The 26,085-nt window shown below is 33.3% G+C and overlaps 1 protein-coding gene across 1 annotated transcript in view; it reads right to left on the bottom strand.

Moving 5' to 3' along the window:
• LOC106468019 (synaptogenesis protein syg-2-like) overlaps positions 1 to 25,391 on the bottom strand; it is a 63,150-nt gene extending 37,759 nt beyond the window's left edge. The window contains exons 1-6 of the mRNA XM_022396320.1: positions 25,067 to 25,391; positions 20,194 to 20,301; positions 18,463 to 18,666; positions 14,611 to 14,901; positions 4,127 to 4,417; positions 1,666 to 1,953 (exon numbers count right to left, since the gene is read on the bottom strand). Of these exons, the coding sequence (XP_022252028.1) occupies positions 1,666 to 1,953; positions 4,127 to 4,417; positions 14,611 to 14,901; positions 18,463 to 18,666; positions 20,194 to 20,301; positions 25,067 to 25,391 (1,507 nt within the window). The remainder of the gene's footprint in view (positions 1 to 1,665; positions 1,954 to 4,126; positions 4,418 to 14,610; positions 14,902 to 18,462; positions 18,667 to 20,193; positions 20,302 to 25,066) is intronic.
• Between the last annotated feature and the right edge of the window lie 694 nt (positions 25,392 to 26,085).

The raw sequence follows: 26,085 nt of genomic DNA, 5'->3' as shown, positions 1-26,085 counted from the left end.
CCGGTACCTTCGTTTTATAGATAATGTTTACAAAAGTTTGCCATAGTCGGTACCTTCGTTTTATAGATAATGTTTACAAAAGTTTGCCATAGCCGGTACCTTCGTTTTGTAGATAATGTTTACGAAAGTTTGCCATAGCCGGTACTTTCGTTTTATAGATAATGTTTACGAAAGTTTGCCATAACCGGTACCTTCGTTTTATAGATAATGTTTACAAAAGTATGCCATAGCCGGTACCTTCGTTTTATAGATAATGTTTACAAAAGTTTGCCATAGCCGGTACCTTCGTTTTATAGATAATGTTTACAAAAGTATGCCATAGCCGGTACCTTCGTTTTATAGATAATGTTTTTCACATACCTCCATCAAACTAGTGGAGAAAAAAATACCTTCAGTGTCCACTCTCCCACACGCCGAAAACCGCGATTGTTACCTGGCATGGTTCTATGGTTCTATTCTATTCAATTTAGAAATAGTTCAATAATTTAGGAGCACGCTGTATATCTGTCTTACATAAACGCCTATATCCCTATTTGGCAGTCTTACTTACCAAAATTTCTAAACACCGATTACCGTTTACTGAAAGATAGTGCTGCACAATATCGTTATCAATTATTAAATAATAATACAAGCGACAGAAATAATGATAACAATATTACTACAAATAATAACCACTTCTCACGTCATTTTTCGATTTCTAAGGAACTGAAGCTTATTTTATGCTAATTCTGTCGATAAACAAATTAATGAATTTGCATTATGTAGAATAAAAACTAAAACAACTGTGAAGAATACATTAACAAGGGATTATTACCTTTCATGTTTAACATACTAAAGGCACGGGTAATTTTCCATTATAAGAAATAAAGAATTATAATTAGCCTGATCTTAATTTATGTTATTTAAACGAAAAGCATTCAAGATTTATATATATATGTGTTAAAATACTCAAAGAAAATAATAAAAGAGCGTTGTAATTTATTTTGAAACACTTGTGAGATAAATATGATGCATATTTAAATTTACAAAAAGATCAAGAATACGAAGTCATAATTTCAACTAAAACTTAATTCTAAAGAAGACATATTTAATATAATTTGATTAATATATTAATTAAAGAAACGCGATTTTCTTTCTAATACACTAGAGATGAGTAAATAGCGATTGAGGAATGATTGTTAATAGGTGGTGTTCGTCTGCAATTAGGTGTAGCAGGCCCATATTGCTTGTCTTGTACCAACTGCATTGGAGTTGTTAGTTGAAACTGTCCTTTACCATCCTGCTTATAGCCTTGTAGTAGCTTTTTTCATCCTCTCTTAGAAGATCTACATGAAAAAAAAATCTCCAGACAACATGTTATTCTTAATAAAGCAGATGTACCCAAATAGATTCGTAATTCCATACCTATAATTTTACCAAAATTATATGATGAAGCTTATGAACAAAAAATGAAAGAAATGCTTTATACATAATGAATCTTACGCTCAGAAGAGAAGTCTAACTGCCACTATTCTCAACACATTTGACGTTCGTTTGTTGGTTGTGATGGAAGCGCTTGGCCCACAAGAAATATAATCCCGTTTCGTTCTTAATACTCCCGTAATATTATTGGGTTATTCATCGAAGGTAAACGATTAATAGCTGAATTTCACATGTAACTCTTACCTGCAGGTATGATACTAAAGTGACAGGGCTCTTTTTGTATTCCAATTTCATTTCTTGCCCAACAGTTCAACACACCATAACCGTATCTCGTTCTTGGCCTGTATGTGATTTTGCTGACCGTTCCATTAGTTATAAAAGAGTGCAGCTCAATCCGTTCAAAAGTATTATTTAAAGACCAATAAAATGTAAGATCAGAAGGGTCTGCCAGAGTTTCGCATCTGATATTAACAGATTCCAATCTGTCGACACCAAAAACGGTTTTTTGGCCAGATTTACAGACAGGAGCATCTAGAACAAAGATATGAAAAAAATAAACTGTTATTCTTCATAGTCATACATAGTAAGAAGTTGACTGGGATACGCTCAAGGTATATGAAAAAATTTAAAGAAATATTATTTATATACCAGTAATGCAAGATACGCATATTCATTCGATTACGAGAGAAAGTAGTCGTTTCTAAAACACATTACCAATTAAAAATAGATAATTTTATATCCAATAATAATTATAAGTCCATAAAATCAAATATGAATCGTCTTTTCGTTATACTGATTTTGGGTACGTGAATATGTGTATCACACAAAAGCGTTTGATTGGTGCCTGAAAAAAGGCACCAGGAGCCGCCATTATGCCAACTTTTGAATGTTGCCATCATAATTATATATTACTGCATCCACGTTTCTGTCACAATAACATCCTTCAGTTGAGTAATGATTCCAGAGTGATGACAAGAGTCTTCTTAAAACCCTATAACCAGTAGCCAGCAAGGGTGAGGTGTTCAAGTGAGTGTGATGGCCAGGCACAATGAAATGGCTACTGAAAACCCGAACTTTGATAAAGATCTGTCCTGCATATATGTGATAAGTTGAAAACATTCATGCTGTTATACTCCTGGTATGATACGAACATGCAACAATTCAAAACAATGTTATTCTGACAGACTTAACACGAAACCTTACTTCAGGTGTTAATTCCTCAGAAAATAACGGCCTTAGGGTAAAACCAGATGGAGATCGCACAACATGGTGACCTTTGGGGAGTTCAAGGATTGACCTACTGTTACTCTTGATGACATAATTAGACGTACTTATTTGACCATGAAGAGGATACTGAGCCTCATCTGTCCACACCATGCACCTTGGGAAGTTTTCATCTAGGGAAAGTAATGCGTACTATGAATTCCAATTCAAAGTTTTTCAGAGTTCATAATGGCGCAAGTTGTAAGGAAACGTATGGAGGATAATGCGCAATGGTTTCTTCATTGTTGATCATAGTAACTCATTCCGACGTGCTCCATCTCAGGCACTGTTTTCAGCATGGATGGATCTTGCAACAAGGTTTTTGGGGGTATACAGTTCCTCTGCAACAATATCAACTGATGTAGTGTTTTGATGATACACAGTTCCTCTGCAACAATATCAACTGATGTAGTGTTTTGATGATACACAGTTCCTCTGCAACAATGTGCACTAATTTAGGATTTTAGTGGTACGCAGATCCTCTACAACAATGCCCACTAATGTAGGGTTTTAGTGGTATGCACAACCTCTACAACATTATCCACTGATATAGGGTTTTTATTGCATATAAATCTTCTATAACAATGTCCAATGTTGTGCTAGTTTTATGGTGGCTTTTCCCGAATAGTACCTCAGCGTTTCGTCAACTTTGATTGTATAGCTTCACCAACATGATCATTTGTTCCAAACTTAACACAGTGGCCTTCCACTTATGGTGAAAGAATAACGTTTGCCCATTCCATCATCCGTTTATATGTCAGTATTATTTACATATAACCATGTGCATCATCCCTAGTGTCATTTCCAGAAACGCACAGACCATCATCCTTTATCCATGTCCGCAAAATATTTTGTCCGCATATCACAAGGTCCATGGTATAGACTCTTTTAATTGAATAGATAATTACTTTATAAGAATCCTTTACTATTCTGAGAAACATAGACATTATTAGTCAAATGAATTGATAACTGTCAATTAATATTACTCGTATGATAATCTACAGAATACGTCTTTCCCACGATACACTTACAAAACAAAAATACATGTGATGCTCAAACGTGTAAAGAGAAACTAACTTGAATTAACAGCTTGAGCTGATAAGTTCGCGTATGTAATTAAAATGCAATATTTTAGCATTATCTGTATAAATCTCTTCGTTTAATTATTCAACCTCAGTATACATATATAACAGACACCTCTAAAATGAAATAAATAATACAAGCGCATTTTACAAATGACCATCTCATAAAAAATCACACTAAAAATACAGATATCCATTCATTATCTTCTTACTATTCAAGGTGTGGTTGCAAATTATTAACATCTATTATTAAGATACATCAACCAGTATATAAAGTAGACAACATATGTTGTGAAAATTAAACATTTGTTCATAGCTGAAGAAAAACGTAAACATAATATCCCTCTAATATCACTTACAATGCACACGTAGAATAATTTCCTCACTTTCTGCTTCTCCCACTACATTAGCTGCTACACACTGATATCTTCCTCTCCTTTCACGAGTAACTTTCTGTAACACTAACGTCTGGTTGCTGATGATGATACCCGTTTTTGTGTCGCTAAAGAGAGTCTTGCCTTCAAACCGCCACCCGACTTCCGATACCCAGGGATTGGCCTGAATGTTACAATCGAAGTACACATCACTTCCTTCCCTAATGGAATCATGCTGTATATTCGCTCCTAATGAAAGTCTTAACATGGGAAGATCTGCAACAAAGGTAAATGGAGGAGAAACTGCTTGCTATGCACAACAGTTCTTGCACTTTTTGTAAACATAAATATTTTAATTCTAAAGCGAGTTTACTGTCTTGATAACTAATTTCTTGGACACTCTTCATATATTTTCACATAATTAAGATAAAACTTTACACCACATTTAAATGTGAATATGGAGGTATTCACATAAAATGTGCCGTGAATGTTTTGCAGACCATGATTTAATTTCTTTTACTGCGAATCCTGTATATAAGCGGCGAGTGTGAGGGTTTAAAAAGCTAAAAATCGGACCTTGGTACCTGCGCAGATAGCTCATTCTGTAGCTTTGCACTTAAAAACAAACATACAGTTATCTTATATCGCCACTTAGGAAAAAAACAAAGGAAAGTAATGATCTAATATCTTATATGGACAAAGAAGTCTGTGCACTTAAAAACAAACATACAGCTGTCTTATATCGCCACTTTAGAAAAAAAACAAAGGAAAGTAATGATCTAATATCTTATATGGACAAAGAAGTCTGTGTACTTAAAAACAAACATACAGTTACCTTATATCGCCACTTAGGAAAAAAACAAAGGAAAGTAATGATCTAATATCTTATATGGACAAAGAAGTCTGTGTACTTAAAAACAAACATACAGTTATCTTATATCGTCACTTAGGAAAAAACAAAGGAAAGTAATGATCTAATATCTTATATGGACAAAGAAGTCTGTTAAGTTCTTGGATCTTAACTCCAGATAATACATACACATACATATATATATATATTGCTACTTTTCCAAATTTCTCTAGTTATACATTCATCAAAAGCTACAGCTAATGGCAAGACCCAGTGTAAAACCTAAATGTTTATTGGCAAGACCTGGAATAATACCTAAATATTTAAATTTGAAACTCTGAGGGTCGACAGAGCACAAGTGAAGAGACCCTATGTCACTTCTTGTAAACACGCTCGTAAAATTTGAATACCTCTCTATTCCTTGACATTGAGGTTTATTCAGAGTTTTCACGGGTGCAAGTGTGTCCTTTCTATCGTGCTAACTAATACAGATGAGAAAAATACGTAGCTATAACGCAATAATATATGTAGTAAAAACTTCTATTTCTCTGAGGAACTGAAAAAAATCCTATACCAAGACTTTCCACCGAAATACTGGAACACTATTGAAAGTTTCCAAATTTGTTTTAACTTTCATGCTTTCGAATTCAATGGAGGATTTTATCGGTAGATCAAAGGGGTTGCCATGGGAACTAAAATTGGTTCCTTGTATACCTACTTTCTCATGGGGATATCGAAGAACAGCTATCTATCAATTTCAATGAGAAAACAGATCCAAATCTCTATTTTAAAAGATGCGTTGACCATCATTGACGTAGCTCCTCTTGCATATTTGATGTAGTTCAAGTTGATTCAAGACTTTCACCCTGCTCTAAGCGAAACCTCCTAACTCATCTTTAACACCACTATTACAGATCCTCGTCTACTACAAACCTATTCATCCAAGAATAACAAAAGATGCTTTATAAGAGTAAAACACTTTACTCAAACACCGAAACATTTCATATAGCTTCAGAAGCGAGAGATAACTAACTTCTAAGTCAGGTGATATTCTAGTAAAGTGTTCGTAATATCCAAAGTCACTGAACAGACGCTAGTGCAATTCTTTCTTTTTTTTTGTTGTGTTTTGTCGTGTGTTTTATATATATATCACCCTCTAAGCTTGCGTGTGTTTTTTATATGTAACACCCTCTAAACTATCGCATTAATATAAGAATTTCCCGTAAGTTTGAAACAATAACTCGAGAACAAAACACATTTTCTTTCGTTTCTTCAGCACGCTTTGACTTGTCGCAAACGCGTGCGAAATTTAATAACGACACTTGCCCATTCTAAACTGAGGCGTCAACAAAAAAACAAATACGACAAGAACGAAAACAAAGTTAGGCTTTGCGAACAACGTATCTGCCTTACCTGTAACTACGTCAACATCAATACCGTTTTGAAGAGACCGAAATAATTTTTTGATATGAAAGGACAATACACCGTTATATCTGTTTGATTTATTCTATTCGACGCACTAGGGATAGCATACTTTACAGCAGACTTGGCAACAGGTTTCAGAAATACCTTAAACGAGTAGGAAATGGAAATTCTAATCTTCCAGTATCCAAAAAAATTAATTTTAGCAATCATTCTGTCAGTGACATAGACGTCCTCATTCTCAAAGATACCCTTTAAGTAAAACTTCCCAGACAGAGAAACAAAAGAGCAGGAAATAATATTTCAACCTAGAAACATAAATCCTCAGAAAATTAATGGAAAAATTATGTTTTTTGGGATGTATTTCTACAATTATGTTATTTTATTTTTTACATTCATGCTAAAATGACGATATAAATATGTATATACTCTTGTATTATCTATTGTTATTATTTATTACTAATGTACTTAATTTTAAGAAGTTTTAACAAGTTTTGCACTACTTAAGTTTGTAATGCATGACTGTATGCCCCCCATTGGCAAGTCTACGTACTTATAACGCTAAAAACCTGGTTTTGATACCCGTGGCGGGCACAGCACAGATAGCCCATTGTGTAGCTTTGTGCTTAACTGCAAGCAAATAAACATTACTGTTTAAACAGATATTACATAATTAATGTAATCGCATTGTTTAAAAGACTTGAACAAAATTGTTAATTTAATATCCACGCAATGTGTGTGTATATTATTTATGTAGATCATTTGAGTAGTATACATATTAACGAGCGTTATTTTCGTAATTTTATTTGGATTTGTTTCGTATAATTAATTTGTTTCTAACGTAACTTGGTGACAATTTTCGGTGTTCTATTAATTTTTGGAGGACCTTTTTTACCCAACCCCTTTATTTAAGCAGTTTTAATGATCATACATGCCATACCACGCCCTTGTAATTTCAGAATGAGTCAATTGCACAAAAGCGCCCACTGAAGTTCAATTAAATTGTAACGAACATATATTTTCCATTTTGGAATACATCGTTCCTCTAAGACGATGACAAGCTTATAATGAGAACTGATGACTTAAATCTGGTCACTATTTAGTTACCTTTTATTAGTTTCTGTAACGATAATCAAATACTTTAGTTTTGATATGTTTTGAATTTCGCGCAAAGATACTCGATGTCTATCTCTGCTAAATATGATATAAAGACGGATGGCAGCTAGTCAACACTACCCAGACCAACTCTTGAGCTACTCTGATATCAAAGAATAGTGGGATTGGCAGTCACAGTATAACACCTTATGTTCGGTGACTTTTATTCGAACCCACGACCCGTAGCTTGCGAGTCGAGTGCCCTAACCACTAGGCCATGTTAGACCTACGTTTTTTAGGTCTATCCGATACAGCAAGATATGTTTGGTAGTATCCTTATAGTTCCTAAATGATTCATTAAACATTTTTATTGGCAAAGGCCTAAAAATATAAAATGAAAAGTTATTATAAGTAAGGTGAAACCAGTTTTAACCTAAGCTTATTAATTATACCTACCACACTATCATGATATTCATGATGTTAGAAAAATACGTACGTTCAAGAAGTCTTGATAGAAATGAATAAAAACTCTTTAACTCGAGGTGGACCTTTCTTCTTCAGGGGCAAAAGTTTCCCAGTTTTCCCCTGAAGAAGAAAGATACACTATCATAATCGACATCTTTAGAAAGTGAAATTTGCCGTATTACGACAACCCATAACAAATATTCTTATAAAGAAGCCATAAAGTGAAAATATAACTGGCCAAAGAGAGGAAGCGTCATATATTTTAAATTCATTATGAAGGCCTGGTGAAGTAAGAGTAAGAGAAGATGGAAGGAATTTGTTTTAACCATAGGCTCTTGAGAATAACTGTATAATTACATTATATATAGCTATATATATATATATCCTATTTCTGTATTAATTCACATTGCGTATGATTTATTTATGTGTTTGTTTGTCCGAGAACCCTTTTTATAGTTTTGGCAGCCAGACTCGGAGTAGCCAGGTGGATGCACTTATCTATATGGAGTATCCCCTACCATGGGGCATTATGAAGGCCAGGGAGTGGGTTTGCAGGGTCGCTTGACTCAAATATGGCATTGAATTTTGTGTTCCTTGCACCCCCTCAGGATCCAAGGAACCACTGGCGGCTGTACTAACGGAATTTGTTTGGAGTACGTACTCCCTTGACGCAGCTACAGAAGTAACTGGGGATAATGGAGCAGTTTGAACGGTAGTACATTGGGGATTTTGTGTTCCTTGCACCCCTCAGGATCCAAGGAACCACTGGCGGCTGTGCTAACGGAATTTGTTTGGAGTACGTACTCCCTTGACGCAGCTACAGAAGTAACTGGGGATAATGGAGCAGTTTGAACGGTAGTACATTGGGGATTTTGTGAATCATGAAAGAGCTTTTGAACCTCACAGCTGAATGCAGATATTTTATGCTAATATATTTAAAGAATAAAACTCAGAACGATAGGCATGGTTAACTTTTTTATATCACGACAATATGGTAAACATTATTCCAATTGGAAACTTAAAGAAAATTTGGTTTACGAATGAATTTTCTTACACAGTTACTATATAATATGATATTCAGAAATAATATAGAGTTTAATTTCAAAGAAAGGTTACAAGAAAAAGCCCTCCAAATCATCATTTTTGAAAATAGCTAATTATCATGATAATTAAAAGTTGTTTACAGTAAATGGCGCAAAAGTTCATATGTTTTGAATTTACTTTTTATTTGTTTGATGTTAAGTGCAATGGACTATCTATTATGCGTTCACTGCAAGTATCGAAACACAAAATTTAGAGTTATAAGCCCTCAGGTTTATCGCTAAACCACCAGATCGAACTATCTGGTTATTACAATTATATTAACCTACAGACACAAGTAAGAGTGAATAATGCGGTCAAAGAGAACGTGTTGTCTGAAACCTCGTTAAATGGAGTGTGTAAATGTTCTTTAAATAAGGAATGGCAAAAACCGTCAACATTATCTGAACATAAGTACTCAGTGCCTTCAGCTGTACTGAATCGCAAACAACGTTGTACTCTGATCTCAGTTTTATAAGAATATATATGATAAGCCCCCCAGTGGTTCAGGGGTATGATTGCGGTCTTACAACGCTAGAAACCGGGTTTCGATACACCTGGTTGGCAGAGCTCAGATATCCCATTGTGTAGCTTTGTGCTTAATTACAAACAAACACAAACCGAAAGATAAAGTGGTTTGGTTTCAACAAGAAGTCTAACAGAGCTAAAATGTACTTGCTGAGAATAGCTCATTCTTCTACATCATCGTACTGAATTATCACCCACAGCATCTGTCGAAGGTGGAAAGCTATGATGTCTTCCAATGACAAAAAAAAATAATACTTTCCAAAAAAAAAATATTGCAATTAATTGATATATTCATTACCAGTTACAAAGTACAAATTAAACTAAATATCGCTACGTAAAATAACTTTCTGTGAACTTGTGGAGTACTAAGGCCTGGTATGACCTAGTGGTTAAGGTACTCGATTCGCAACTACGAGTCGCGGGTTCGAATCCCCGTCACTGAAACTCTAGCCATTTCAGCCGTTGGGACTTTATAATGTGACGGTCGATTCCATTATTCGTTGGTAAAAAAGTAGTTCAAGAAAGCTTCTAAATTAGGAATGGCTGGCACAGATAACCCTCGAGTAACTTTGAGGAAAATACAAACTAATCTAGACTCTGTAATATTCTATTCGTACCACACTGTGAATAAAATATATGGATAAATATGATGCTTATGAAAATAATTATGATTTCAGACAAATGTTGTCAATGTATAGCTAGCATACCATTGAGGTATTTTCAAAATCATACTTCTAGATTATATACCTCTTTGACTGGTCTAAATTTTAAATTATTCTCACTAATTTCATATTACAATACAAACGATCAAAATAAAAAGTATCATAGGTTTTTGATCAGACTGGAAATGTCATGGATATTTTCAACAAAAGGAACGTGATGCGTTTCTTTTTTTTTTAGTTGTTGGTTTTTCTGGTTTATCTGGTTAACAAAACTACACGGAGTTGATTTACCATTCATTGAAATTGACGTATCTGAACTAATGAAAGCTAGTATTTTTTTAAAATGATAAATTTAATTATACCAGTTCTCTTACTATTTAATGAAGCCAAAATTGAACATTTCATCAATAGAATATATGATGTGATAAATATTTTTTAACTGTTCTTTTCAACTACTTGATTTCACACAAGCTTTTTAGGGCAATAAGTAGAGATTAAAATAAAATATAAATAAAAAGCATTATTCATTTGTAAATATGAAAGCAATGATTGACCCAGAAAAAACGCTCTGGTCTGCTAATCAGAACATTGTGGTTTCGAAATGCTGGCAATACAAAGTATGTTTAATCAATTGGTTGCAGAAATATTTTTCAACAATCAGTTCGTAAAACAATTACTCACTCAAGTTTCCTTTATTTATATTCTAACCTAACAGTTCTTTTCGTTCTTCTAGTGTATAATCAGGTAAGAATAGATAAAGATTCCATAAATAGACAAAGCACAAGGTGATAGTATAGCTCACCATCCACATATAATGGAAAGTATAGCTCACCATCCACATATAATGGAACCTAATGATTTAGATATCGTTAGTAGTTCGGAGGATGTGGTAGTTAATGATTCAGGGGAGTCTCATTAGTTGGCGGCCTGTAACCAGTGTGCAGAAAGGATAGAAAACGCTTATCAATATCAAAAATTATGATAGATGAAATCTAGTTGAAATATTGCAATTTTTTAAGGAGGTATGTACACGGTGTTTAAATGTTTTTACAGTTTATAGTAGTTCTTCCGCTTCCACAATAAAGGAAGTCAATACGTTTGTGAGTAAATAAAGCCAAAAATAGAATGCATAGGTAACTACACAACTTTTCTATTATTTCAAATACTCAAAGGAATTTAGAATAAATGTTGTTTTTAAAAGTATAAAATACACTGAATTGTGCGTTTTTAAATACAATATGTAGTTATACATCACTCTTCCTGGGAAGTATTATATAGACGGTTATCTTAGGTTGATTTCATTTATTTCCACCAGGTTTATGGTACCGCTCGTCAGCCTTGAAATGCCTATAAAAATCTCAATTTTACAGAGAAATTAAAGATAAGTAAAATTTCAGAATAAAAATACACCACATCTAACTTAAACTCAAACCGATACTTTAAATAGATCTTAAATATGCACACACAAAAACACTTATCAAATACCAAAAGCCCTATTTCAAGAGAATTATATTTTTTTCCATAAATGTTCCTGGTCAGTATAATAATCTCTGTACTTTAGGCTATACTAAAAACGATAACAACAAAACTTTAAAGGGCTACTAGATTTCTTACAACAAATATGAAAGTTCTTAAAGCAGTAGAAGGAACTATCTTTAGGGTGTCTAATATAGATTTTATGTAAATTCAACATGGCTCGTAAATTCTCTGCTTAGCCAATATCTAGAGGGAGTAAAAAGAAATCCCATATTTAAGACGATTATATTTTAAAGAATTACGTGTCCTACTGAAACTAAATTTCATGAATCACATTGAAAATTGTTTATTTTTATTCAGAGAATTTGAAAATGGCACGTGGTGTTTCAAAAAACTAAAAGGTGTTCAATATGCTTTCCATTATTCTCAATCAGCAAATCAGGCCTATCCATAAATGAATATAGTGCAAATATAATCTGTTCTAGACAGTGCTCATTGATCTTAGCGTCATCTTGCATACTGCTTTGCATCTTATTCAAATCGTTAATTTCGTTGATAAAAATAGGGGGGGGAAGAATAGAAATAAAAGCAATGCTAGGTTATGAGATAAGCGATTTAGGTACGCTGTATAATGTGGTTCTTTAGCACCCTGTATTGTATCCGGACGTATTATTTTCAATGCGCCTTTGATGAAATTATATTTCCATAATAAAACAAATACAGTTAATGCCATTACTGTTAAAAGATTTCTTAACGTTAAAATCACAGATCCGTTTCCATGAACAATAATATATTTATAACCAGCCTTCAAATAATCTAAGTGAGATAGTTGACAAGGTTTATCCGAATAATTCAAACCAATTATTTTATTTCGTTTTACAGAAACACGGTAGAAGAAAACTCTCATCAAATTCTAGGGTCTGCAAATATTTGCTTCATTACATTTACTAAAAATGTCTTTGAGTCTCCTCTTCATAGAATTTTGAACGAAATATTTCACTCATGTAAAATGTGGTTTCTTTGGAATTTTGCGCAAAGTTACACGAGGACTATATGCACTAGCCGTCTCTAATTTCGCAGTGATAGACTAAAGGGAAGACGGCTAGTTAACACCACCCATCGTCAACTCTTGGGATATTCTTTTACCAACGAATAATGGGATTGATTGTTTGTTTTTGAATTTCGCACAAAGCTACACAGACCAAGTTGTTTTGAAGAAAAGTATAAAATAACTAACGGAAGAACAAATTCGTCCCTTTTATGGCGAGACGACCAAATTTCTCTAAAAAAAGTGTACTATGAATAAGGAAGGAAAATTTTTAATAGAAGCGAAAAATAAAGGGAAGAAGTTATTAGATTAAAATATTTTCCTTATTGTCAGATGTCTTATTATTGGCTTATCAACTGAAAAAGAAATCATTTTAATCTCCAAACGTTGTTTCGCGATATTACATTACAAAAGCCTTTTTACAGCTGAAGTACTGAGTATTTAGTATTTGGTATTTTCAACCTTAATGGTACTTTATACGAGACCTGAGCAGAATAAACAGATCGGTGATACCAAGATTTAAAAAGTCCTGATTCAGGACTGCTATCCAGATGGAGAAATAAGTTGTTTGGAAGTTGTTTCTCATGTTGTCTTAAGAACACAAACGGTAAATACACAGTACACGTGAATTATTGATAGCACAATTATCTGTCATTGAAAGTACATCTATGTTAGAGCTGCATTCCACAAGTTAAATTACCACGTGCACTGGATAGTACTTTGATGTATTTGTCATGGTATTGATCAGTTTCTGAATAACACCTTTGTCCAGGTTCTGCCATATATGGAGGAGTGTGGTCCTTAACTATTCTAAATTGGTGACCAGAGAACGTGTTTCCCTTAGCTCTCTGTCTAATTGCTCAAATATGTGTTCTATGGGGATCATATTGGTGATACATGAAACCCAAGACAGAAGTTTAATGATTCTTTGTCGCTTTGACTTTGTGCCAAGTGACACTGTCTTCCTGAAATATATATGTATGTGAGACTGTAAAACATCTGCTGATGAAATATGGTAGGGTGTGGTTCTGCATAACACTGATGTAACCAGAAGCATTTCAACAACCATCAGTGAAAACAAAGTTCGTTTTATTATCATACCAGATGGCTTCCAACACCATAACACTGATCCCATTATGTTTGACGATTCTCTATGGTAGGAATTTGTCACCTTCCTTTCTCCATACCCACGCACGTCTGCTTGAGCTGAATTGTTGAAACTGGGATTCATCGGCGAATACTACTGTCCTACAGAACTCCATAAAATAATATTTCAATATCCCATTAAAATCACCAACTTACAAGTGTTGTAGTCAACCAAGGTTTTCTCCTAGCAAAGGCATCTTTGGTAGTCAAACTTGTGTAGGGTCCAACGAGTTGTGTCTTCGCTCCTGCCTGCTGTTTCTGCAACATCTGATAGTCTGTGACGAGGGTCTTTTACAACTAGCCTTGTCAGTGCTCTATTGTCGCGCCGTGTAAAGCTTTACGGCCGTCCGGGTCGATGTTTAGCAGCTGTAATACCGTTGTCATTAAACTTCGTGATGATGATATGCAGACATCAACTTGACAGGCCAAGAGCTCGTGCAATAACTCCCTGACTCTAACCATATTAAATGCAACCTTCTAGACGACCTTTGGTAAAGGTCAAAATCACAGGCACCAACTGTATGTGACATTTAATTGTAGATGAGAAATTAAAGCTATTGTTAATATCTGAAGAATCCACCTTGGATGAAAGCTCTTAAATTAAACAAAGAATTAAATCATTTATCTAGCTGTTATGAAATAAGTTGTTGTTATATATATATACACTAATATATATATTTCCCAAAGCCTTACTTACGATAAACAGTAATTATCCAACCATCTTCCAAGGCACTGTTTGAAAACACGGGATTGTCTGCCTTACATGATAAATATATTTCATGATCTTGAATCGTGGGTGTAAATGTAAGTTTGCTAATTGTCACATTGTCGTTTCTTGTGTATGAAATGTTGGACATTTTTTCACTTCCTTTCCACCACAAAATTCGTGCTGGTGGTCTTGATCCACTTGACTGACAAACTAGTTCTACTTGTTGGCCTGCCAATAAAGGGCGATTTACAGTTGAAATTCGGACTTCCAGAGGCTTTACTGGCAACAGTTTAGAGGAAAGAAAATTATTTGTTTTTAAAAAACTACTACAATACTTACAACAATTCATATATATATATATATATTCGTTAAAGCTATTTTGGTGAATTATTTCATCAGCTTGACTTTCAAATTACTGACTTGTTGTTATACCGTTCACTATCGTTAAGGTCCACACATTGCATCATAATTCTATGTTACAATACTCATTTGAACAACTGACCAAAAATATAGAGTGAAATCAATAACTTTCTATGTAAAATACACGAGGACCCTCAGCAATAATTAGTGGGAGTAATTGCAATATTGAAAATATTTTTGTTTACGTTTATATATGTGACTCATGATATTAGAGACCCTGTAAACAACAAAGTCATGAACCTACAAGCAATTTGTTGCACGAACAGCTCAGAACAGTGTCTGAAAGGCTGAACAGTTGTTAATTCTAGAGTTAATTAATATATTAGTTACAAAATATTACGTATGTTTAAAGATGACAGAGAGAATGTCAAATATTAGCCGTCAGGTCTCAAATAACGTTAAATTCTGTATTAAATCAGCTTATGTTTTAAAGTAAAATTAGAAGAAAAAAAATATGTTCACAACCTAGAAAACATGAATTATGCTCACACTATAAATCATGTATATATCTTATACTTTTCTTGTTCCTTGCAAAAACATATTAAGCTTCTTGTAACGGATATTTAAAAATTTTCTTAAATCTACTTATAAAATGTATAACGTCATTAATCATCGCCTGCCATCGCTTAAGGCTTGTATTTCTTTACAAAAAACATTCACTCAAGGGTCTTTAAAAAGGAAAATTGGCAATCCTTTGTTTTGTGTTTATTTTCAATATATCTACTGATTATTCGCCAATTTTACAAAACAAAAAAACAATTCCACGCACATGAAGCATATAGCTTTAAGTTGGAACAAAGTTTGGAAGTTTACTAATTAAAAAATTAAAATAATGCTTTTCTGCTTAACTTGATGTATTGTTTTGTTATAACCCATTATGCAACAACCACAACGTACTATAGTGTCCACATTATTGGCTAATTTAATCCAACAAACCATCGAAAAAACTGTATCTCGTGTTTAAACAAATTTGGCGTTATCAGAAACTATGGTTGAAGCCAGCTGATAAAACAAAACATTGAAAATTTAATAATACCTCAAATGGTTCTAGTTTCTCAATTAAAATATCGTGATAGCTTAATTATTTTGTTTTCCTAAAAACTCCATTATCTTTCTAGGGTACGTATTCGAGAAAATTGTTTTAATATATACCCATGAAAATAGATATGCTTAAATTTCGCATCATTTATTATTAGTATCTATTTATGTATAGGAATCTAGTCATCTATTTATTAAAAGAAAAGTATAAGTCCATTTGAGAAAGTGGGGATTAAAGTTGCTTTCGTTTCCGCATGTTACTATCCATTATAAGTACGAGAATTTTGTCACAAGTTATTTATTTCATTTAACTGGAAGGCGGGTTCTGGGTTTATTATCGCATGTATGGTGTTTTGACGGAACTGATACTTAATGACTCAGAAGGAGATATTCGTGTTGTTGTTTCATATCAACGTTTACAGCCACGCAAGAATGATGTATAGTGAAAATTAGCTCTATGGGTCTGGATTATGCGGCATAGTGTCGTGGTTAGTGTGTTTTCTGGCATTTTCAATAATGGCCACATAAATTTTAATGAACTATCAATTCAAGTTCCACTTCAACAAATACTGGAACAATTTTAATTACAGTGGCGTAATTACAGTCCTATTACGTTGATATGTCAAACATCTGAGTTAATGAACAAACAAATAATTAAAATTTACTGAGAGACAAATATAATAAATTCAACCATAACCCAAACCTTACGTTAAATGTATAATAAAAATAGTGATGTTTTGATACTCAACTATTTTTAATTACGTAAGAAATTTATCTAGAGAAAACAAGCACATGCTTTATAGGTGTATTTAAAGACCTTTTAAGTTCCTTAGGATACTCACAACAAAAAGTTAAGATTAGCTTTAATTTTCTATGTATTTTAAAATGGAAAGTTAATAATACTGATAATGATAGCTACATGTATAATCCTTTACCTAAATCCGAGGAATGTCACAGTTTAACAGCTACATGTATAATCCTTTACCTAAATCCGAGGAATGTCACAGTTTAATGATAGCTACATGTATAATCCTTTACCTAAGTCCGAGGAATGTCACAGTTTAATATCATTAAACTGTGACATTCCTCGGATTTAGGTAAAGGATTATGAAATGAAGCACACGAATCTGTGCGGGCCCAATAAGTAAAAAACATTAAACGAAGTAAAGAGAGGATTTTTCGAACGTTTAAACTAAATTTCGTTTTACAGAAATAATGATATGTATGTAATAATAAAATAACAGTTGTACAACTTACAACATTCAAAGGAAAATGAGCTTAAATCAGCAGTAGGCCTATTTCTTCTAATACAGTATCTCGTGGCGAGTTTTTTTATATGTATTATAGTTGCATTAAATTTAACGGAGTTTCGATACCCATGGTGGGCAGAGCACAAGTAGCCCATTGTGTAGTTTTGTGCTTAACTTCAAATAACAGCAGCATCAAACTTTTACCCACGCCCTAATTGCAATTTTTGAACTGTATTTCAACAGCGAATGTACAATCTAAATTAGAAGTAAGGGTAAAAGAAATAACAAAGTAACGTATTGATTTCCATAAACTTTGCAACACTTTAGGTTCTAGTTTATGTACGGAACACAATATCCGAAAATGTATTTGTAGACATTTGCATGAACTAAGTATGTCTAAGATATGTTTTTAACTAACTTTCTTTTCAACAAAACACATAAAGGTTTAATCAACAGTGTTATCAAATTGCAATTACAAAATCCTTTACAAAATTTTTAATATGCGGTTTAACAATATAAGCCTAAAAGCTGTGATAAAAATCACGTTAACTGCAGTTGTTTTGCTTTTCACATTCCTCTTACTTTGTCCATTGCAGAATCAAAATCAGAAGCGTGTGGGAATAGCCTTTCAGATCTATATTTTATCACCCTTAAGTCACTTCTCAAGAGGCCCTTTGTTAATACCAGTTGGGCTGTGCGATGAGAGACAAAAGATTCTTTGAAACGTTATTCATATATGCAGTATTATATTTTCAAAGTTACGGTTTAAACACCGAAGACGGGCAGAGCATTAGAAAGCAATAGGTGGAAAACAAAACATCTGGTGTTATTGTGATTTTCACCACAAATTTTGAAGCTATTGGTTTCTAATGATTCGCCAGGTTTCGCCGTTTAAACAGTAACGTAAATACATGTAGTTGAACAATGTTGTATATAGCATATCACTTTACATCATGATACACATCAATGTCGCACTAAAATCTAAGTTTTAATTATTAATTCCAAACTGCACTTAAAAAGCAGAAATTGAATGCGATACGAGATGAACAGATCATTGGAAACTTTTACACTTAAACCCTTAAAACCCTCAATAAATATAAAACGCTAGGTCATTTTTCACTCCGATACTCACAGTTTATATCTAATGTCACTGATCTGAAGACGGGTACACTAAGGTTTGTGTTAGATGCCTGGCATGTCAACACTGACATTAAGTGGTCCCTGTGTAGCCTTTTGATTAACAGTTCATTTCGCACAATTCCTCCTGGAGTAACACTGTAATCACCGTCTAAAAGGGTCGAATCCCTCCACCACGTGACATTCGGGATGGGATCTCCTTTATGAAACAAGAGAAAGTTCATTACTTGTCAGTGTTAGCTCTACGTACTTGAGATATATTTCCTCTGTTAATTTTAAAAAAATCGATGACACTGGAAATCCCAGATAATTATTGTACAAAGTGTGCATAGAATATTCATAGTGTTCTCTTTTTTACACGTGTTTTTTATTACTCGAAAATATTAAAATACGTTTAAAAATAAAAAGTTATGATTCAAATAGCGCGTTTTTATGCTCATGGTGTCGTCTTTCACATTAGTGTGTTTTTGTATATTAATAGACTAAATTGTTGAAATGTTTAAGAAATAGTTCGCATTCATGATGTTATCTTACACTTATATGTAATTTGATATATTAATAAAACAATCGGAAAAATTCGTACAGAAATAAGAAGACTTAAACAATATAATTACAATAAACTGTTCAGTTTGAGGTAGATAATATTGACTTAAATATACCGCTTGTTTCACTACCACAACAATCACTACAGAATTGTAAAGTGTAATCGTAATGCAACTGTAGCTTACGTGCGGAAATGATAACTTATAATAATAATCGATTATTGTAGTTTCTTAAATTACTCCTGGTTTTAAGTTGTGTTTCCATTGTAAGTGTAGATACATTAACAAATACGTGTATAGCTATTTCCTTTAAAACACATAATAAGAGGTCAGTTTTGGTTTTCATTAAAACTCTAACGCAAATATGTTTTTTGTTGTTGTTGTCGTTTATGAAAGTATCGTTGGACCATCAACAAGTGTATCGAATCAAACGTTCATAAAAACAATTTATATGGAAACGTTTGTTTTAACTTTAATGGATTCTAACTGTTGTGTTTTATGAAGGTGGGCAGTTCTTTAATCTGTTGATTTTAGTTTGACTTTAACATTTCAAATATTTTAAATTCAAATTGCCACGTATATCAGCATATCTTCTAACAATGTATTTATAAAAGAAAAATAGTTCATAATTATATGATTATTGGTTATTAACCTTTAATATGTTCTAATGAAATAAATTTACATTACACTTTTTGGTGTTTAAAATGAATTGCTGTGTTCTCGATAATAACACAAACACACACATAACTGTCTTGAATAAAAGAAAAGCTTGTATAATTTCTGAAGACTTAGGTTTAGAAAGATTTCAGAACAGAGGATATAATAATAAATAGGCCTATTGTTTTATATGTGTGTGTGTGTGCGCAATATACATACATCCATTGAACACAGAACAGAAAAGTATTACAATAACTGTCATAATGTGTGCGTAGATTCTAATATCATTCGTATCGTATGATTTCTGGCTTCAATATTTTATTACAGTAGCCTTAGCAAATTTATGGTATCAAAGAATTCCATGAGGAATCTTCTTACAAGTAATCTATTTGTCGTTTTTTCGGTTTCCGTTACACATACAATGACAATAATACTTAATACAATGATTACTGCTGTTACTATAGCCACAGATATACCTTACTATCCTGGTACATGGGAATAAATCGCCGTTATCATGTAACTCATACCTTCAGCTTCACAGGATAAAGCTAACATATCTCCGTCGTTGAATGGACCAATAATTCCTTCAACTCGTTTTCCTTGTGCATCTTTAATAACAGCATTTTTGGGAGGAACTGAAAGACATTTCCACAGTCAAATAAGTTAAAGTTCGGCTTTAAGAATATTTTTTTTAAATAACGATAATACAATTATAGAAGTTAGTTTAGGATGAGCAATTGTTAAATATGATGTACAGTTTATTTCGTTAAAATTTATAAATATGTGCATAATATTTCAACTTCGTAGATCTGTAGATATGAAAAATGTATGTTCATCCTCCTTGAAAAGCAAAATAACAGCAATATACGCACGTTTATGTTAAAATGTAGTGTTACATCCTCTACGAAATATAAATAAATTATGCTATATATATATCTTAAGTTATAATATAAAAAAACACGTATGGTACACATTCAAGCAACCCAAGTAGTTACCGATTATTGCAGTTTCTTAAATTACTCCTCCTTTTAAATTTTGTTTCCACTGTAAATGTAAATACATTAACAAGCACGTGTTTAGCTATTTCCTTGAAAACGCATATTGTCATATTTCACTTGAAGAGTTTAAAAAGGGTGTATTGTAAGTTAGTCAAACTGGATCCACACAAAACGTTTCAAACTGCAAAAGTCAACATTTAATACGTCCCCCCCAAAAAAACAACAACACCCGTCTCATTGGATAAAGTTCTGAGAATATTTGGAAGGGGGTATAAACTACAACATATACTTCAGAGGGACAAACACTTAACACAGAATCAAATTGAAATTTCTTTCTAAGAATGATGTATTGGAGCAAACTAAAATTCCACCTCATAATACATAGAACAGTCAGTTTCTGCATAAATATGTTTACTTACAACGCCAAAAATGTTACAGGTAATTTTGGGGCAAACAAGACCTATTCTTCGACACAATGTCTCGAGGTTCAGAGCTCCATAATACATAAATTGTGACTCGTTTTTACCTTTTACCCCAGCAAAATCGAACAAAAAACATAAATCCAAAAACTTTCTGCTTTATTTGTCGGAAAGTATTATGGTACAAAGTCCACGTGGATTGGTCAAAATACAGTAATAGTTAATTTAACGTTTTTTTTTGTTTTTTTTTACCTTTGACATGTAAAATCAAAAGAAGGACACAAATCATAAATCTGTATGATTTGGTATCAAGTTTCATTTGGATTGAAGGAATTATAAAGGAGCTGCAGGATAAAATATGTGTTTTAGTCATTTTTGACATAAAACAAAACGGAAACCTAAATGAAATATAATGTAAGAATGTTCTGAGTGCATTAAACCAGGGTAAATGCTCTCCAATGTTCAAGACAATCGACCCAGAACTAAAAAAATGGTGCACAATTTTAATTGTTGGAAAGAAGAAAGAAACACGGGTTATACACTATGTCTTCTTCCTATGGGGAATACATCATCATTTTTATTTAACCACCACTTATGTTCGCTTTTTAATTGCTCCCCAGTGGCACAGCGGTATGTCTGCGGACTTACAACGCTAGAAACTGGATTTCGATACCCGTGGTGAGCAGAGCACAGGTAGCCAGCCCATCGCGTAGCTTTGTGCTTAACTTCCAACAAACAAACCAAAACTTTTTAATTGCTGGGAAGAAGAAAGAAACACGTGATATACAATATGTCTTCTTCCTATGGGGAATACATCATTATTTTTATTTAACCACTACTTAAGTTCATTTTTTAATTGCTGGGAAGAAGAAAGAAACACGTGATATACAATATGTCTTCTTCCTATGGGGAATACATCATTATTTTTATTTAACCACTACTTAAGTTCATTTTTTAATTGCTGGGAAGAAGAAAGAAACACGGGATATACAATATGTCTTCTTCCTATGGGGAATACATCATTATTTTTATTTAACCACTACTTAAGTTCACTGGTTCGATGCTTTCTGTTTCGAATTCTACACGATATATTAAATGTAAGTGATAATTTCCTTTCGCAAACTGTATCACTTTACAAACTTATATTGAATTTTATGGAGCTTATCTAAACATATAAAGCTGTTTTAACACGAAGCTGTATGTTTTAACGACCCAGTTGAAGACTTAGTGATCAATTAAGCAAGTCTATTCCCAAACGACGTGTTGTATCTGCTAATTATGAAACGTCTGATAAAAAGAGAAACTACTGATACTGTAGTTGAACTAGTATATTTCCTGTCGTGTTAAAAGAATATTAAAAGATGCAATGCTGCTTTCTTATCTTACATCAAAGGATTTTGATGAACCAATTAAGAAACACTTTTCTCTTAGAAGTATAAAATATCAACATCGAATATGGAACACATAAAAGTTATATTGCTCAAAAGAAGGTTCAGGTACAGATCAGAATGCCGTGTTATTGTTTGTTTATATTATGTATAAAGCTACGCAAAGAGCTATCTGTGGTCTGCTAACCGCTGGTATCGAAACTCGATTTTTATCGTTATAAGCCCCAGACTTACCACTGCCCCCCCCCCAGTGGCTCAGAGGTACGAATGTGGACTTATAAAGCCAGAAACCAGGTTTAAATATCGGCGGTGAGCAGAGCACGAACAGTCCATTACGTAGCTTTGTGCTTAGCTGGAAACAAACAAACAACTCTCACTAAGTAGGATTGTTTTAGTTTTTGCTGTTTCTCTTTTTTTTTGTTGTTGTTATTGTGTAGTACCACATGTAAACTTCACCTGATCCCTGGGTAGTACAAAAGTTAAGCTTTCTATAAAATTTGAAAATGATGTTAATTGATTTTTGAAATTATACCACACAAACTCATTCAACGCTTGATGATTTACGACGAACTACGATACAAGTTTGTTTCAGGAAATAGAAACGACGATCCAAGACTATTAACTAACTGCCATATAAATTTCCTCAATGCGATAAATGAACCGTAAAAAAAAGTAAAAGCTAGCATTTTTAATAAAAATTACACTTTGAGCATACATATAACAGTTTCTTTTTTTACTGTCGCGCAAAGCTACTCTGCGCTAGCCGTCACTAATTAGCAGTGATAGACTAGAAGGAAGACAACTAAATTACACAACTCTCCGCCCACTCTTTGACCACTATACAGGAGGGTTGACTGTTATGTTATAACCCCCCACAGCCGAAAGAGAAATCTGTTCAGTGAAGGGGATTCGAACCCGCGTCCCGCAAATTGGGAGTCGAGCTCTCTAACCACTAGGCTATGCCAGGCGTACAAATAATAAAATTTTAAGGTTTTAGAATAAATTTTTAACTATGGCTTATTCTGAATACTTATCGACTTTTTCACTGCAATTCGTTTCGGTAAAGGTCAAACGTGAAATAATAAAACCTGTATTTCTAAAATCGCGATATTAAACTGAACACTGTAATGTTATGCTTATGTAATCAATAAACATGATTTAAAGGTATAAGTGTGTATCTTTAAATTATACATTCAAATTAAACTTGCAACTAGCAACCAATGAATTTTAATTCTCCACTTATTACGTTAATCAAAATTTGTCCCCCAGCAGCTCAGCGGTAAGTCTGCAGACTTACGACGCTAAAAATTGAGTTTCGATACTCGTGGTGGCAGAGCACAGATAACCCATTGTGTAGCTTTGTGCTTAACAACAACCAACAACCAAGAATGAATATATTTAATACGATTAGAACTGAAATTAATTTTTAACGACACAATTATCACATTGAACCATATTTTAGTAAGTTATATTGTACTTCAGAAAGATGATATTTAAGATAATATTTTTTACGTTGTCCCTGTTTTGTTTTTTTAATATACCACGTAATCTTTTCCATGAAACGTGCAAGAAAATTGTAGAGATCAATTTCCAGAACATTCCAGAAACAGCTTGAGAGACTATAATGGCAATCTTAGTTTCATAGTTTACTTTGTAGCTAAGTAGAGATTTTATTAACGCTGATTCTTTTACACGTGTCGCTCCAAAGTTGAAAGTCAGGATACAAGTGTGTCGCGTCAAGCCATTGTCAAAGGGTTGGGAGAAAAAACTATAGCTAACTTGGAAGAAAGCAGTGGATCTAAAAGCGAAAATGATGTTTATCAAATTCAAGAATAGTCAGAGGAGGAAAGTGACGCTTCAATCTGAAGATGAAGCAACACCGCGGAGATAGCAGCGACCGGATAGTCAAGCTGCCGGTGATACAGCTTTGATTCCACAGCTTTTGTAATGATGTGTAGCTAAGAAAATTATTTCATCGAGTACTGGCGGGGTCTTTATTGCCATTCAACACAATATTTTGAGGCTGGGATGCATTTGCTCCTCAAGTGTTACATATATTTTATAGATTTTCGTGTGTTATTTCTTATACAATGTTGTGAAAAATCTCCCTGCAATGTTAGATATACTTAACCAAAAAGGAATGATCTAATGTGCTTTATCAAAGTTTTTAGTTAGATTTCGGGTAAAGCGCTAAAATAAAAATGATATTAATGTAAGATTGATACTATACTATTAATATTAACTTCCTATATGTATAAGGAATTCGCTTACAGATTTCACAAAGCAGTGTAATATTTGTATATAGTATCAATATAAGTCTTATTTTTTACATTTCTATGTTTCAATTCGAAAAATAAAGATATTTATAACAAAAGTGATAGTCAAGAGAAAAACGAATAATCTTATGCAATACAATATATTTTCCAATTTTCACCATACTGTTTTACAAGCAGTATCACTTTTGTTTGTTATTTTGTCATCAAAGTCATAAAAATGGCAGTAATTAACTACGACTTCTTCTTTAACCAGTCTGAAATAACAAAAAAAAATGCTGTTAATAGTTTTAAAGATATGGAAAAAAAATATATATATTACCAATCACTCTCACGTGAGCTCTCCATTTTTCCGTTCGTGCGCGTCGATAATCCACTCGACATTCATACTCTCCTTCGTCCTTTTTCTTGACCGGTGCGATCTTTAGTAGCGGTGGCCTTGAGGTCAGATCGAAGTAAGCACGTGTTCCTAGAATGTCGTCCGTGAAATGAAAGGCTTTGTAGATCGAACCATTTCGGGCGTCTAGACTGTAAATCGGGACTCCAGAGTCCCCCCGGAACCACAGCACTAAGGAAATCGCATAGTCTCCAGCCGGGAAAGATACATTACAGGGTAAAGAAATTGATCGGTCTTCAACTGCTGTCATATTTACAACTACTAAAACAGAAACAAGAAGTGTTCATAAACACTTATTTCAATATGTATCATAAACATATGACAAAACGTTATTGAAGGTATGTAGTTATGGGTAATAACATTGTCCAATTGTTAAACAGTTACAGAAATGAATATATATCTATCAATAACAATAATCTTTGAATGCTGATATAATCAAGAAAGCTTACAAACAAAGGTCTCAAATATTGCTTCAATTCTTCATTCAATGTTTAGATAGTTCCCTGTGGACGTGTTACATATAACTCATATTACCACTGATATTACAGAATCATTAGACTCTACGGCAGGAATACAGCAACAAACATTTTCTTCATCGTAATATAAGGTAATGTTTCTATCAATATTTATCACCACATCCTTTGATGGAGTCTAAGGAGTTTGTTATCACATCATTTAATGTTGCTTTTTGATGCAAAAAAAGTGTAATCTAGAAAAGACAGAAAATAACGAGATAGATAGATAGATAGAAATGAAACTTTTCATTGTTCTTTCTTTAGAAAACGTTAATATAAAATAGCTTGTTGGACTTGTACATCATTTTTATACACTTACTGAGTGAAGAGAAAATATTTTATTGGACATAAACATCATTTTTATACAGTTACTGAATGAAGAGAAAATATTTTATCAGACATAAACATCATTTTTATACAGTTACTGAA

The sequence above is a fragment of the Limulus polyphemus genome, unplaced genomic scaffold (assembly GCF_000517525.1).
Source record: "Limulus polyphemus unplaced genomic scaffold, Limulus_polyphemus-2.1.2 Scaffold2834, whole genome shotgun sequence".
In the NCBI taxonomy this organism is placed as follows: Eukaryota; Metazoa; Arthropoda; class Merostomata; order Xiphosura; family Limulidae; genus Limulus; species Limulus polyphemus.
Note: the sequence above shows the minus strand (reverse complement) of the source record. Positions and strands in the feature narration are given on the sequence as shown.